The 13,568-nt window shown below is 44.1% G+C and overlaps 1 protein-coding gene across 3 annotated transcripts in view; it reads left to right on the plus strand.

Moving 5' to 3' along the window:
* The first annotated feature begins 1,826 nt into the window (after positions 1-1,826).
* ASB11 (ankyrin repeat and SOCS box containing 11) overlaps positions 1,827-13,568 on the plus strand; it is a 33,712-nt gene continuing 21,970 nt past the window's right edge. For 2 of the 3 annotated variants that reach the window (XM_049872254.1, XM_049872256.1), the window contains exons 1-2: positions 1,827-2,007; positions 11,999-12,078. In XM_049872254.1, the coding sequence (XP_049728211.1) occupies positions 1,827-2,007; positions 11,999-12,078 (261 nt within the window). Of the gene's footprint in view, positions 2,008-3,107; positions 3,223-11,998; positions 12,079-13,568 lie in introns of those variants that run through there. The other variant, XM_049872255.1, reaches the window with a different exon arrangement.

The following is a 13,568-nucleotide window of genomic DNA, read 5'->3' on the forward strand; positions in this document are numbered from 1 at the left end:
CTTCATTATGTGGGGACAGCCCACATTTTTTTCAAAAACTGAACAACGTGACCTTCACTGTTACTTCAAATGGAACATGATCAGGAGCCTTGCTGCTGGGCCTTGTTGTGGATGAAAGTGCATTTCGGCGAGTGGTCTGATGCTTCCAGTGTGACATTCTGCTTGGAACAACATCCAAGACGGGCGTTTTAGTCAATACTGCTTTCAAGTAGACAGTCGTTTGGAACTGGTTACACCTTAGATTTGGGCTTTCTCTTCCATAAACATCAGAATGAAGAGAAAATGAAATGTTACAGGGAATAAAATTTCACATTAACGACCCCTCTGACAGGGATCACGATAGAGGGTCCCGGGCAGAGTGGACAAAAATATAGAACAAAATTCAAATTCACAAAAAAAGACCAGACATACTGGTTTGACAGAGACTGGAAGACCCCTGAGGCTATGGCCCCCCGATACCCTGCTAACTCTGAACTAAAGCCACTCCCAAAGTCCACCTTTCAGCCAAAGATTAGACAGGCCCAGAAAACAAACAATAACACACGTGAGGAACGTGCTTCTTGGTTCAATCAAGTATAAGAGACCAGAGAGGCAACACCTGCCCCAAAGCAAAGATGAGAAGGCAGGAAGGGATAGGAAACCTCGATGAATGGACACGGGGAACTGGGGTGGAAAGGGAAAGAGAGTAATGACACATTGTGCGGATTGCAGCTAATACCACAGGACAATTTGTGTTTCCATTTTTTGAATGAAAAACTAATTCATTCTATAAACTTCCACCTAAAACACGATAAAAAAATTAAAAAAAGATGTTGCATTAAGAGCATAGGGTGTCTTTGCGCCTGTCGTAGTCTCCTAGGGCTGCTGTAACACAAATACCGCAAGTGGGTAGCTTTAGAGAACAGAAATGTATTTTCTCACAGCTCTGGAGGCTGAAAGTCTAAATCAGGACCTAACCCATTGCCATCAAGTCAATTCCGACTCGTAGCAGCCCTACAGGACAGAGTAGAACCGCCCCATAAGGTTTCCAAGGCCGTAATCTTTAGGGGACCAGACTGCCTCGTCTTCCTCCTGCAGAGCGGCTGGTGGGTTCGAACCACCAACCTTTCGGTTAGCAGCTGAACACTTTAACCACCGTGCCACCAGGGCTCCTTAAACCAGGGTCTCCAAGACATGTCAATTCCTCCCTTGCCAACAGCCCGAGGCATCCCTGGGTTCCTTGGTGATCCTCACAGGGCATCTGTCTTCCCCTGGGTGGACCTGCTGCGGTGTCTCATCTGCTCTTTTAATAATTTAGAAGGGATTAGATTAGATTTAATTAACATAACACAGAAAACCCTATTTCCAAAAAGGATTACATCCACAGGTATAGTATGGGATTTCAACACATTTTGGGGCGACACAATTCAATCCCTAACAGCACTTCTTTGTATGAATGTCAAATAACTTCCTTTGTGCCCATAGGATCTGCGAAGTTCTTTTCCTCTTTCCAACCCTGCCTTCCAGCGTTATGTAGCAAAAATAGGGGTTTCGGTGTTAAGACGATTTGGATGTGAATCTTGCTGGTTAAATAGTATTTATTTAGTCCTGTGGTTCTGCAGCCATTGGATGTTTCTAGTTGGAAGACAGATTCTCTAGTGCATTTAACATTGACCATGGATGTCAGCACACGCAGTTGCCAAATCACAGTTAGATTAGAACCTACAAACTGAGTTCTCGGTAATAGGAGCACCGAGTGCTAGAAGGTTTAAAATAGATGTCATATGATACCAATTATAGCTCGGGGAAATTTTGCCGTCCTGGGAACCTATACAGAGTAAGCCAAAATGGACGATGCTCCTGCTTCCTATGGCTTTAAAAACATTTTTATTACAATGTTTGCTATCTTTTTTTTCTTCAAGCTTTTAATCAAAGTTTTTTTGGCTCTCCTAACCCATTTCTATATCGTCAAAGGAAATAGGAAAGAAGCGGCTAGGATAGCAGAAGAGATCTATGGAGGAGTTTCAGGTAAAAATACATGAGTTTGTTCCCAATCCTTAAAAAAAAAAAAAAAAAAACTGTCCTAGATAATTCATATGAATAGTATTTCGAGAAGGCACATGGTATTTCTACTTTGGCGTTGTCTTTGGTGGTTAAAAGAATGATCTATTATTTAAAGTAACAAAATGGCATGGGCTGCACCAATTTGTGTAGGATTCTTTGCTTTTTTTTTTTTTGCAAGTTTTTTTTTTTTATTAGCAGTTATTATTTAAGAAGTAAATAGTGACTCTCTAAGAGTATTTCGAGAACCTCATTTCTACTGACCAGAAGGATTATTTATATCAGATTAGTTTCCACAATATTTTAAATCAGACTTGAGCAATGGGTAACATTCTAATAAGACAAGATTTCCTCGAGGAATAGAAAGACTAGTAAGTTTGCTTTAAAGCAGCAAATGTGGCATGGTGTATAATACATATATATATTGTTGTGTGCCATTGAGTCAATTTTGACTCATAGTGAGCCTATAGGACAGAGTAGAGCTGCCCTGTATGGTTTCCAAGGCTGAAATCTTTATGGGAGCAGACTGCCACATCTTTCTCTGGTTAGCAGTTGAGTGCTTTTACCGCTGTGCCACCAGGGCTTATATATATGTAGTGTGTATGTTGTCATTTTCAATTGAAGTTGATTAGCCACTTGTCACTGTCAGGAAAAAGCCTTCACTAAACCCACTTAAACGTGGCACTCTTCAAAGAACCGCAAACAAAGGTGCTTCTAATATGAAATGCCAAGATTCGGGGAAAACACTTTAAAGTCTTATTTCTTTCAAGAAATGATTCGCTTTAATTGAAGTGAGACACCTTAAATGTCAATGAACCCGATCTCCCTGTCGCTGCTGGGATTGTCACGAGGAGCCTTTATTCATAAACAGAGTTCAGAATTTCCCTCTTTATTTGTAGGGTTTGCAGAGGCTCCAGGGTTACATCATTCTTTATCCAGTATCCACTTTCAATTTGCATCTAGGATTCCCTTTCAAAATAGGCTTATGATATGCAATTTCAATACACGAGGCAACCTTGAATGCACTGGACAACAGCAGCCGTAACCAAAGAAACAGAGGCATCAGAATGCTTCAATTAACTGGGGACCGTGAGAAGAATCTCGAAGTTTCAGAAAGTGGACGGCCCAGGCTGTGGAAAGAGGTGTCTTTTGGGGATTACATTTGCCATACTTTTCAGGGAGGTATGTTACTTTGACTAGGTAAAAAATAATAATAATAATAGTGTTTCCCTTTCGTTTCAAGTTAAGCATGACTTGAAAAGCTATTTTCTAATTGGATTTGTAAATCGGGGCAGGGGTTTTCTAAATTCTCAGGAACTCGTTTTCAGTGTTTTTTGTGGCTACATCATGCTCAGGGTTTAAATTAGGTAAAGTCTAACAAAGTCAGTAAGGGCAAGGGCATGTTACAAATGTTTTCACCTGTTGTTCATGCGCGTTAATTCTGTCTCTGAGGTCCTAAATTAAGTACATTCTTGGAAAAAAAGGTTTTATAATTGTCAAAACCTATGTAAGCATTAGCATCATTTGAATTTAATTCTGGAACCATAATACAGGTATATTAAATAAAGCTCACTAATTCTTTAGCTCAGGAGCCCTGGCCGCGCAGTGCTCAGCTGCTTATCGAAAAGTCAGTGCTTCAAACTCATCAGCTGCTCTGCGGGAGAAAGACTGTGGTGGTCTGCTCCCGTAAAGTTTACAGCCTTGGAAACCGTACTGGGCAGTTCTACTCTGTCCTATAGGGTTGTCATGAGTCAGAGTAGATTCAGTGTCAGTGGACATTGTTTAGCTTAATTATCTTTATTGTTCAAGTTCCTAGGATCCTATCAATTTAATGCAAGTAGCATAGTATTATAAGGTCAAAACTGTGATTTTAAAAAGTATCGTTAACAAGAGGTTTGGTTTCCTTCTTGCACATGTACAGGCCTATTTTTACAAGCACACAAATTTATATACTCCGTATGTGTGTAATGGAGTATGTCCAGATTTAGTAAACAACGCTTTCTATAATAACGGGGCAGGATGTCTGTCACATGCCAGAAACAGCAGTTTCTACATAATTCTAAGTATTTTTTCTTTTGACACTGTTAACAATCGGATACTATATATTTAGAACTAAATGTATTAAAAATCAAGCAAAAAGATTTCTGAAAGCGGTCAGCTCAATCCTGAAATGGCATTTGCTGTTCATTGATCAGACAAATGTTTGTTGGGAAAACACAGGACGTTTCATCAGTAGGTTAGATAACTGCCTTACAACAGTCTCAGCCCAAGGTTCAATTCTGGGATTCCACCAGCATATTCTGTGCCGGAAAATCAGCGTCAATATCATCAAAAGCAAGGGAGCGCCCTGAATAGCTCAGCTAGGCAGTTTTGACTTTTCTGAGCGCTACTTATTTCTTTTGGAAGAAGTCCCTGGGTGGCACGAATGGCTAAATACTCGACTACTAGCCAAAAGGTTAGCAGTTCGAACCCACCCAGAGGTGCCTTGGAAGACAAGCCTGGCAATCTTCTTCCAAAAGGTCACAGCCTTGAATACCCACCCTATGGAGTAGTTCTACTCTGCACACACGTGGTGGCTATGAGTTGCAGTTGACTGGACAGTGGCTAACAATTTCTTTTGGCAGTCACATCTAGCATCATATCCTCTTTAAATATCATTTCTTTTGCCTGTAGACTCTTTTGGAAGGGCTTGTTTTGTTCTGAATTTCATATTCTGGAATACATTATTTCCTATGTCTTTATGATTTAAACTGTTATGTGTGTAGATGACTCATGCGAGTTGCGTTAAGCTGTGGTTGACTGTTACTAGTTTTGAGCTGACAGGCCTCTTTGTATACTTTGGAGGGTCACTATGAGTTGAAATTGACTCGATGGTGCTGATTTTCTGCATACTTTGTAGACAATACTTGTTTTTCGGTCTGAAACATGTCACGGGCCCTTGAAAACTTGCAGCCCCTTGCTGCTGTGCCTGACGGGTAAGCAGATCCCGCTTCAGCCCACAGAAGTTTCTACAGTGATAAAAGGCGCTCTCTTTCCCTAAAGAGACGTGTGGTCTGACTTTGCAGCCTTTGCTAATTTGATCAGAATGGGAGCTAGATTTAGTACACTCACCTGGTCCTTGAACTTGATGAAAATAAAATGTATTTACAGGTGGATAACTGCTATCTGTGTCCCTTGGGCCAGATATGTTTCAGAACTCAGACTTGTTTGCATATTAGAAAGCTTACACAGTGTGTATACTGTCCCCTACACAGCACTCCCAGCAGGGTGTGGAGCTACTTCCCATAATCAAACAGTTTGATTATTTCTAGAGCAAAGTTATTCACATCAAGTGAGCCTAAAATTACACACACAAAAAAACAATTGCCTACCATGAGTTCTGGTCATGTTTTGCTGCCACAGGACTTTGCATCAGACTTGGGGAAACACTTGGTTTTCAGAATTTGGGGGATTCTACAATTGCAAGTAAGAGATTGTGGAACTACATAGTACCTTAAAAAAAAAAAGGCTATTTTAAGCTAAGTTGCAAAGGTGAGTTCTAAGTGTTATGCTGAAAACCAGTTGTTCTTGTTGTGAAGTCAAAGAGCTGACCTTGAGTTGACACCCATGCCTCTGCCTGGCCCATCACCCTGCCTCCTTTTCCTGTTCCTCTATTCCACTAGGACTCCCTGCCTTGTTCCATTCCTTCCCAAGCTCTCCCTAGCCTTCTGCTCTCCTTTCGTTCGGGTGGTGCTCATCAAGCCCCGGCGCAACCATCCTCCGAGTGATTACAGATGGCAGGCGCCTGCTGGCTTGTTCCACACTGGGACCACCAGTCTCCACCGGGGGCTCTGCCTCTCCACCTGTCTGTCACCTTAGCTCAGCTCTCCCACCCCTAGAAGGGACCTTCTTTGGAACATACTTCAAAAACTATGTTCATTGACTGTGTTTCACCTTTGGATCAGAAGGGAGAGGTCTAGAGAGTATTCATTTTAACTCAATTTTATTATGCTGCTGTTGTTCACAGCCACTGAGTCAAGTCTGCCCTACACTCATGGTGAAGCCATCTACAGTGGAACAAGATGCTGTCCGGACCCACGCCATTTTCGTGATCAGTTGTGATCCACAGGGTTTTCGCTGGCTGATTTTCAGAAGTAGATCACCTGGCCTTTCCTCCTAATTTGCGTTAGTCAGGAGGCCCTGCTGAAACCTGTTCAGCATCATTGTTGCTGTTGCTGATGTGTGCTTTCGAGGCGATTCTGACTTATAGCGACCCCTGTGACAGAGTAAAACTGCCCCATAGATCTCTCCTGTGGAGCCTCTGGATGGGTTTGAACCACTGACCTTTCAATTAGCAGCTGAGCACTTAACCATTGCGCCACCAGGGCTCCTTGTTCAGCATCGTAGCAACATGCAAGCCTCCACTGATAGAGGAGTGATGGCTGCCTATGAGGTGCACTGGCTGGGAATCGAACCTGGGTCTCCTGCATGGAAGGCCAGAATTCTACCACTGAACCTCCACTGCTCTCAATTTTATTATAATATTTTAGATATCTCAGGAAATTTATTATAATATGATTTTTTCCAGTTTCCTTTGTTTTACCTAAAATATCATTAATTCTGCTAGGCTCTTGCCTGTGTTTTGGTTCAGAGCTGAAGTGCCTTTTGAACTGTCTTTTCTTTGATAAATGCCACAGGAAAAGACATGGCTTCATATGATTTCAGAACTTGAATAAAGAGGATAAAGATTGCTCCATGAGTACTGGGGATTATATCCAGCTGTTGTTGTTGTTGTTGTTAGGTGCCATTGAGTTGATTCCAACTCATAGCGACCCTATAGGACAGAGTAGAACTGCCCCACAGGGTTTTCTAGGCTGTAATCTTTACAGGAGCAGACTGCCACCTCTTTTCTCCCACCAAACAGCTGGTGTGTTCCAACAGCCAGCCTTTCACTTAACCACTGTGCCAGCAGGGCTCCTTTATATCCAACTAGGTGGTCTTTTTAGAATAACAAACCAGTAATTTCAAATCCTTGTTGGAATTAGGCAGAGCAAAAGAAAAAAAAAGCAAACAAAACAACAATAATTGGTTTTTATCTTGAATACTTGGAGCTCAGGCAAACTGTATTTCATCTGAACCCATTCAGGAAATATGCAACTACTAGGCTTTCCAAAGAAATGAATGCTTAAGTAGTAATCAAGAATCATTCTCTTCTGAGGCGATCTATTTTTAGTTGCTTGGCGAACTGCCCGGGTCACGGGGCTGCAAGCGCGTTATGAAGACCTTACCCTACGAATATGTTTACTTGTTCCTGACGAGGAGTCTGGAAAATGCTCAGGTACTTTTTCATTCGCCTCTTTGCGTTTTTCTCCGAAGGTGATTGGTATCTCAAGTTCTCAGACTCCTTGAATCACCATTTCCTGACGGCTTCTAGAACCACAGATTTCAAAACCAAAAGTCTGAGGACTTGAGATACCAATGACCTTCGGAGAAGAATGGAAAGGGGAGAATGAAAAAGTACTTGAACATTTTCCAGACTCCTCGTCAGGAACAAGTAAACATATTCGTAGGGTAAGGTCTTCATAACGCGCTTGCAGCCCCGTGACCCGGGCAGTTCGCCAAGCAACTAAAAATAGATCGCCTCAGAAGAGAATGATTCTTGATTACTACTTAAGCATTCATTTCTTTGGAAAGCCTAGTTGCATATTTCCTGAAAGGAATGGAAAAACTTCCTAGCTGCCAAGTAACTGTTATCGTTAATTTCTCACAATTAGCTCTAATTTGAAAACATGAAGGATAAGCACGAGCAGCCACGTGTTGGGAACAAGAATAGAAAAAACAGGGGAGCCCACTATGGCAGAGTTTCTGGAAAAGGGTTTTGTGCGCAACTTGTCAAGGTCCTTTGAGACAAGTGCTGGAAGACAATGGGATGGGGAGGTTGCTTCCTTTAGAGTAGTTTTGTCTCCAGTTGGGAAACAAAAAGGATTTCTACTTTGAAGGGGATACAGTTGACTTATTGCCTGCTATCTGTAGAGAGGACCCGCCGGTGTTTCATTCTGTTGTACGCCGAGTCGCTATGAGTCAGAACCCACTCGATGGGACCTAACAACAACAGCATCTATAGAGACAGGGAGTCTCTGGGTGGCGCAAGTGGTTAAGGCACTTGGCTGCTAACTTGGTTACAGTCCACCCAGAGGCACCTCAGAAGAAAGTCCTGGCAATCTCCTTCCAACAAATCAGCCTTGAAAACCCTATGGAGCACAGTTGTACTCTGACACACATGGGGTCGCCATGAATGGGCTCAACTTGATGGCAGCTGGCTTACTGTTTTTTTTCTTTATCTATAGAGAGAACAGATATTAAAGCATCCAAGACAAGTAAATCCACGACGAGAACAGGGAGAATTTAAAAGCCAGTAGGTCTTAGAATGTAATCAGTGTCACTAAATTGTACATGTAGAAGCTGTTGAATTGGTGTATATTTTGCTGTGTATACTCTCAACAACAACAACAACAAAATAAATAAACGTTAGAGGGAAAAAAACCCAGGAGTTCTTAAAACCAGAGCAGAGTGCATTCTGAAGTCTCAAAACTCGACTTGAGTCCTACTTCTGCCACTAGCTAGCTGTGAGACCCCTTCATGTGAGACCAAGGAGTTGTGGAACCTTTTGGGGTGTTCAAGTTCATGAAGCAAGGCTCTTCCTGTCCCTCCTGTCCTGAAAGCGAAGGGGTGGGGCTCCAGTAGAAATACGAGTTTAGATAAGAGGTGCCTATTAGAAGGGGAGGCTGGCATTTCATGCTCAAGTTGGACGTCAGTGAAGGCAGACGACTTGCTGCACTGCACTCTGTTTCATAATTATGATAGTAGGTAGGATTACGGGTTCTTCAGATTGTGGGACACAGCGCAAGACCCTCGGACACATGAAAGGCAGAACTCTTACTTACAGCTCCCAGTGGGGGAAGGCTGCCACCCAGGGCCACTCAGGGTTGCATCGGGGACAGGGTAACAGCAAGCTGGGATTCTTTTGTTGTTAGTTGCCACCAAGTTGTTTCCAACCCATGGCCACCTTGCGTACAACAGAACAAAATGTTGCCTGGTCCTGCGCCATCTCCATGATCGTTGGTATGTTTGAGTAGGTTGTTAAGACTTTTGTGTCAACCCATCTCATTTAGAGTTTCCCTCATGTTCGATGACCCTCTACTTTACCAACCAAGATGTCCTTTTCTAGTGATTGGTCTTTCCTGATGATGCATGCGCCCAAGGTAAATGAGCTGAAGTCTCACCATCCCCCCTTCTAAGAAGCATTCTGGCCGAATTTCTTCTAGGACTGGTTTGTTCATTCTTCTGGCAGCTTATGTGTGAGGCTGGGGATAGCTAGGTTTTGCAGGCTTCCTGAGGATTGGATATTTTGAACAATTCTGTTGCCCCAAGGAAGAAGGGGTCATCCCTGGGTGTTAGGCATCTGAAAGTCTCTGCAAGGTGTGGCCCAGGAGTGTTAGAGCCTCTTAAGGGGAGGAGTTGGGCTATGGGCTTAAAGAACTGCCTGTGAAGGAGAATTGAGAGTTTTTAGCCATGATCTCAAAACCGGGTCAAGGCAGTAGCTGTGACATATTATATCACACGCTCCTGTGCTACTCAGATGGGGGGAAGAAACTTAGAAAGCAGCGGTGTGGTGAGGGAGAAGCCCAGGACAACATGGAGGAATGGAAGATGGCCGTCCACCTGCCACAGGCTGGCCGCAACTTGAGAAGCCTGGGCTGGGAGTGGGAGCAAAGAGAATGCTGCATTGATGGGGGACACGAGGAGAGGTGGCCAAATGCCAGTGCATAGGCATCTGCTTCCAGTTAACGGAGAGGCAGCTTGCCTGTCCTCCTTGCTTCTCCCCACCACCCCCCCCCCGGCACCAGAGGAGCAGGCACCTCAAAGGAGGCGGCCAGGAAGTGTGGGAAGAGCACATCTGCTGCTCTTTGGCCTCAACCTGCTAGGACCTGAGATGGTCTAGCCTCCTCTGGGAGCTATGAGGAGAGGAGCTTTGAAGAGATTCGGAGATGCCTGACTTGTTTGTATGATTTCTTTATTGAAATGTAGCACTGTCTCAGTTTCTTAGGGCTGCTGTGACAAAGTACCATAAGCTTAGTGATTTCTAAGAACAGAAATTTATCCTCTTTCAGTTCTGTAGGCCAGAAGTTCAAAATCAAGGTGTCAGCAGGGCCATGCTCCCTACAAAGACTCCAGGGAAAGAACTATTCCTAGCCTCTCTCCTAGCTTCTGGTGGTTCTCAGCAATCCTTGGTGTTCCTTGGCTTGTAGACGTATCACTCCAATTTCTGCTTCTACACATGGCCTTCTCCTCTCTGTTTATGTCTGTGTGTCCTCTCCTCTTCTTACAAGGACACCTGCCGCTGGATGGAGGGCCTACCCTAATCCAGCATGACCTCATCTTAACTTGATTACATCTGCAAAGACTCTATTGCCAAATAAGGCCACATTCTGAGGTTCTAGGCAGACATGAATACTGGGAGGACACTATTCAACCCACTACAAACATCAATACAGAGAAGCACACACAACGTAAGTGAACCACTCAATGCATTTCCACAAAGTGAACACAACTGAGAAGCAGAGCCCAAGAGCAAGACACTGCATATTCTCAACATCACCCCCAACCATGCCCTCCTCCAGTCGGCCCCACCTTCCTCAGGTTGGTTTTGACTCCTAACACCCAATGTGTGAGTCTGGCCTCTTTTTGTACTCTATGGAAACATCACACAGAATGTACTCTTTTGTGTCTGGCTTCTTACTCTCAGTATTAGGTTTGTGGGATTTCAGGGCTTCAAACCAGTTTGTTCTGGTTTGAATCCCTGCTGAGAATTTGCATTTCCACCCCAGATATACTGAACCACAATCTGCAGTTTAATAAGATCTCCAGATGATTCTTATGTATAATAAATTTTGAGACCCACTGCTCTACTAGTGGTTCTCAGAATTGGTCCCTAACCGGCAGCATTAGCATCGCCTGGGACGTTGTTAGAAACGCAAGTTATCAGCAGGGTTTCCAACTAGAATAAATCAGATCAAAGCCCTGGAATTTGCCCATGTCATTATTGTGTGTGGATTGAACCTTAACTGCTGAAATGGGACTGATGAGCAACAGAAAGTTACTGGAACGTTTGAAATAGGATCAAGATGTCTTTAAGGTCCCTACTTTCCATCAGGAAAGGGGGTCACCATAGCCCACAAATAACTATTTACTAGCAAAATAATTACAAAATAATTATGTCCCCATTTTACAGATCAGAAAATTGACATTTAAATCATTTTAGTAACTTGTCTTTTGGGCAGAGAAAGTGGTCAAGGTAGGACTTAAACCCAGGTGGTCTGACTCCACTGGCCCCGTGCTTAGCCATCACACTCAGATGCAAGCTGTTTAGGGGAGAATTATTAGAAGACTGTATCATCTGACAAACAACACCCTGCTTTATGATAATAGAGAGGCATCTTTACCAAAATGCAACAGAGACAGTTCCCTAGGGAATTGGGAACAAAGCCCTTTACCTGACGCCTCAGAGGTTCCTTCCTAGTGCACAAGCAGGTGGTGTCTTTGGGGTGGGGGTAGGTGGGAGACAGGGAAAGGAGGAAATTGGGGAAGCTCGCTGACTGGCTTTGTCCTTCATTTTGCCTTATTTGGAGCTATTGGAGTCAAACACCAGGCATCATTTATTTGAACTAAATCTATTGCTTTTTAAAACTGCCTCTGAAGAGCCAGAGAGTTTGACTGCGCGCCCTTTCCCCACACCCCTCCAAATGAATGAACTATGCACTCAGTGGCTTGTCACCCTGTGAGGAGCTGTCGAGAGACCCCAGTGCATAGCACATGCTCCCCTCCACTCCCTCCCCAACCCCCTCTCACAATGGCTGGGCAGCGTGGACAAGGGGCAGGAAGGAGTTTCCAGGTGCTGACTCTGAGTTTTGTGTTTCAGGCTGCTGGGCTGACCGATCCCCACTTCATGAAGCTGCGGCCCAGGGCCGTTTACTGACCCTTAAAACTCTAATTGCACAAGTAAGTAACCTGAAGACTTGACCCTTCATGCTTATGCTATAATCCAGCGCCATTCTGTAGCAACTTTGGCTGTGGCAGAGGCCTTGCTTGCCCATGGGGGTGAAAACACTGCCATCCTAGGTGTACGCATCCTCTAGCCCCTCACCATTTATTCCTCCTGACTCTCCCTTCCTGGGGAGCTGGCTTGGTTTCTGCCCAGTTCCCTCCCTCCCTTCCTGGGCCTTCCTCTTAGGAATTTTCCCTGCAAAGGATGATGGGGATGCCCTCAAATCTGTCTTACGCCTAACTTACCTTATACTTGCCCAGTGTGCATTAATGACAACAGCTCTGAAATTCTATCAGTCATCTACTGCTGAGTATCAATGACCTCAAAACAATGGCTGAAAACAACAAACATTTAATATCTTACAGTTTATGTGGGTCGGAAGCAGCTTAGCTAGGTGGTTCAGGGTCTCTCTCAGGCTGCCGTTAAAGTGTCTGCCAGGGCTGAAGTCCCCTGGTGGTTCAACTGGGGAAGGATCTGCTTGCAAGCTCACTCATGGAGTTGTTCCCACTCCATTGCCTTCTAGTCAATTCCCACTCATAGCGACCCTATAGGACAGACTAGAACTGCCCCACAGAGTTCCCAAGGAGCACCTGGCGGATTCAAACTGCTGAGCTTTTGCTTAGCAGCCAAAGCACTTAACCACTACGCCACGAGGGTTTCAGCAAGCCTCAATTCCTTGCCACATAGGCTTCTCCACAGAGCTGCCTCATGAGATGACAGCTGGCCTCCCCCAGCGAGAGCGTGATCGAGTGCCTAACAAGGAAGCCACAGTCTTTATAACCTCATCTCCAAAGCAAAATCCCATCACTTCTGCCATATTCTGTTGGTCAGAAGTGAGTCGATGAGTCCAGCCTACACTCCAGGGGAGGGGATCCCACAAGTGAGCCAATGCCAGGAATCCGGGACCACTGGGTGCCCTCCCAGCGTCTGCCTACGCCAATGACATATTATTTTAAGAGCAAACATTAAAATAGGTTGACATATGGGTAAACCTCACTCCTCAGGGAAGATTAAGGTCTTGGTTATTAAGGCCGCTTTATGTATTTTTGTTCACGACTGTTTCCCCAGCACCTTGAACAATGAACAGAGACCTAGTAAATAGTTGTGAAATGAATGAAAGTGTACATACTCTATTTGCTGTTTGTTTCAGATCTACATGAGTACACAGGAGGCGACGCTGCATATCTTTTTTCCACATCCTAGCTACCACCTAACCTGGCTACCTGACCATTTCAAATTTAAACAGCTGGGCACACTGCTCTTTCGGTGCCTTGTTTTCTTCCTCCTTTCTGAGTTGTGTTACTTAGGAAAACGAAGGCAAAAGGCAAACAGCACTGCCAGCAATGATGAAATGGGCTTTGGATTTGATTTTATCGCTTGTTCATTTATTTTAAAGCACCTTCCATTTGATTTGATTTGATTATTTTAACATGTAATATATAAT

This window comes from Elephas maximus, chromosome X (assembly GCF_024166365.1).
Source record: "Elephas maximus indicus isolate mEleMax1 chromosome X, mEleMax1 primary haplotype, whole genome shotgun sequence".
Lineage (NCBI taxonomy): Eukaryota > Metazoa > Chordata > Mammalia > Proboscidea > Elephantidae > Elephas > Elephas maximus.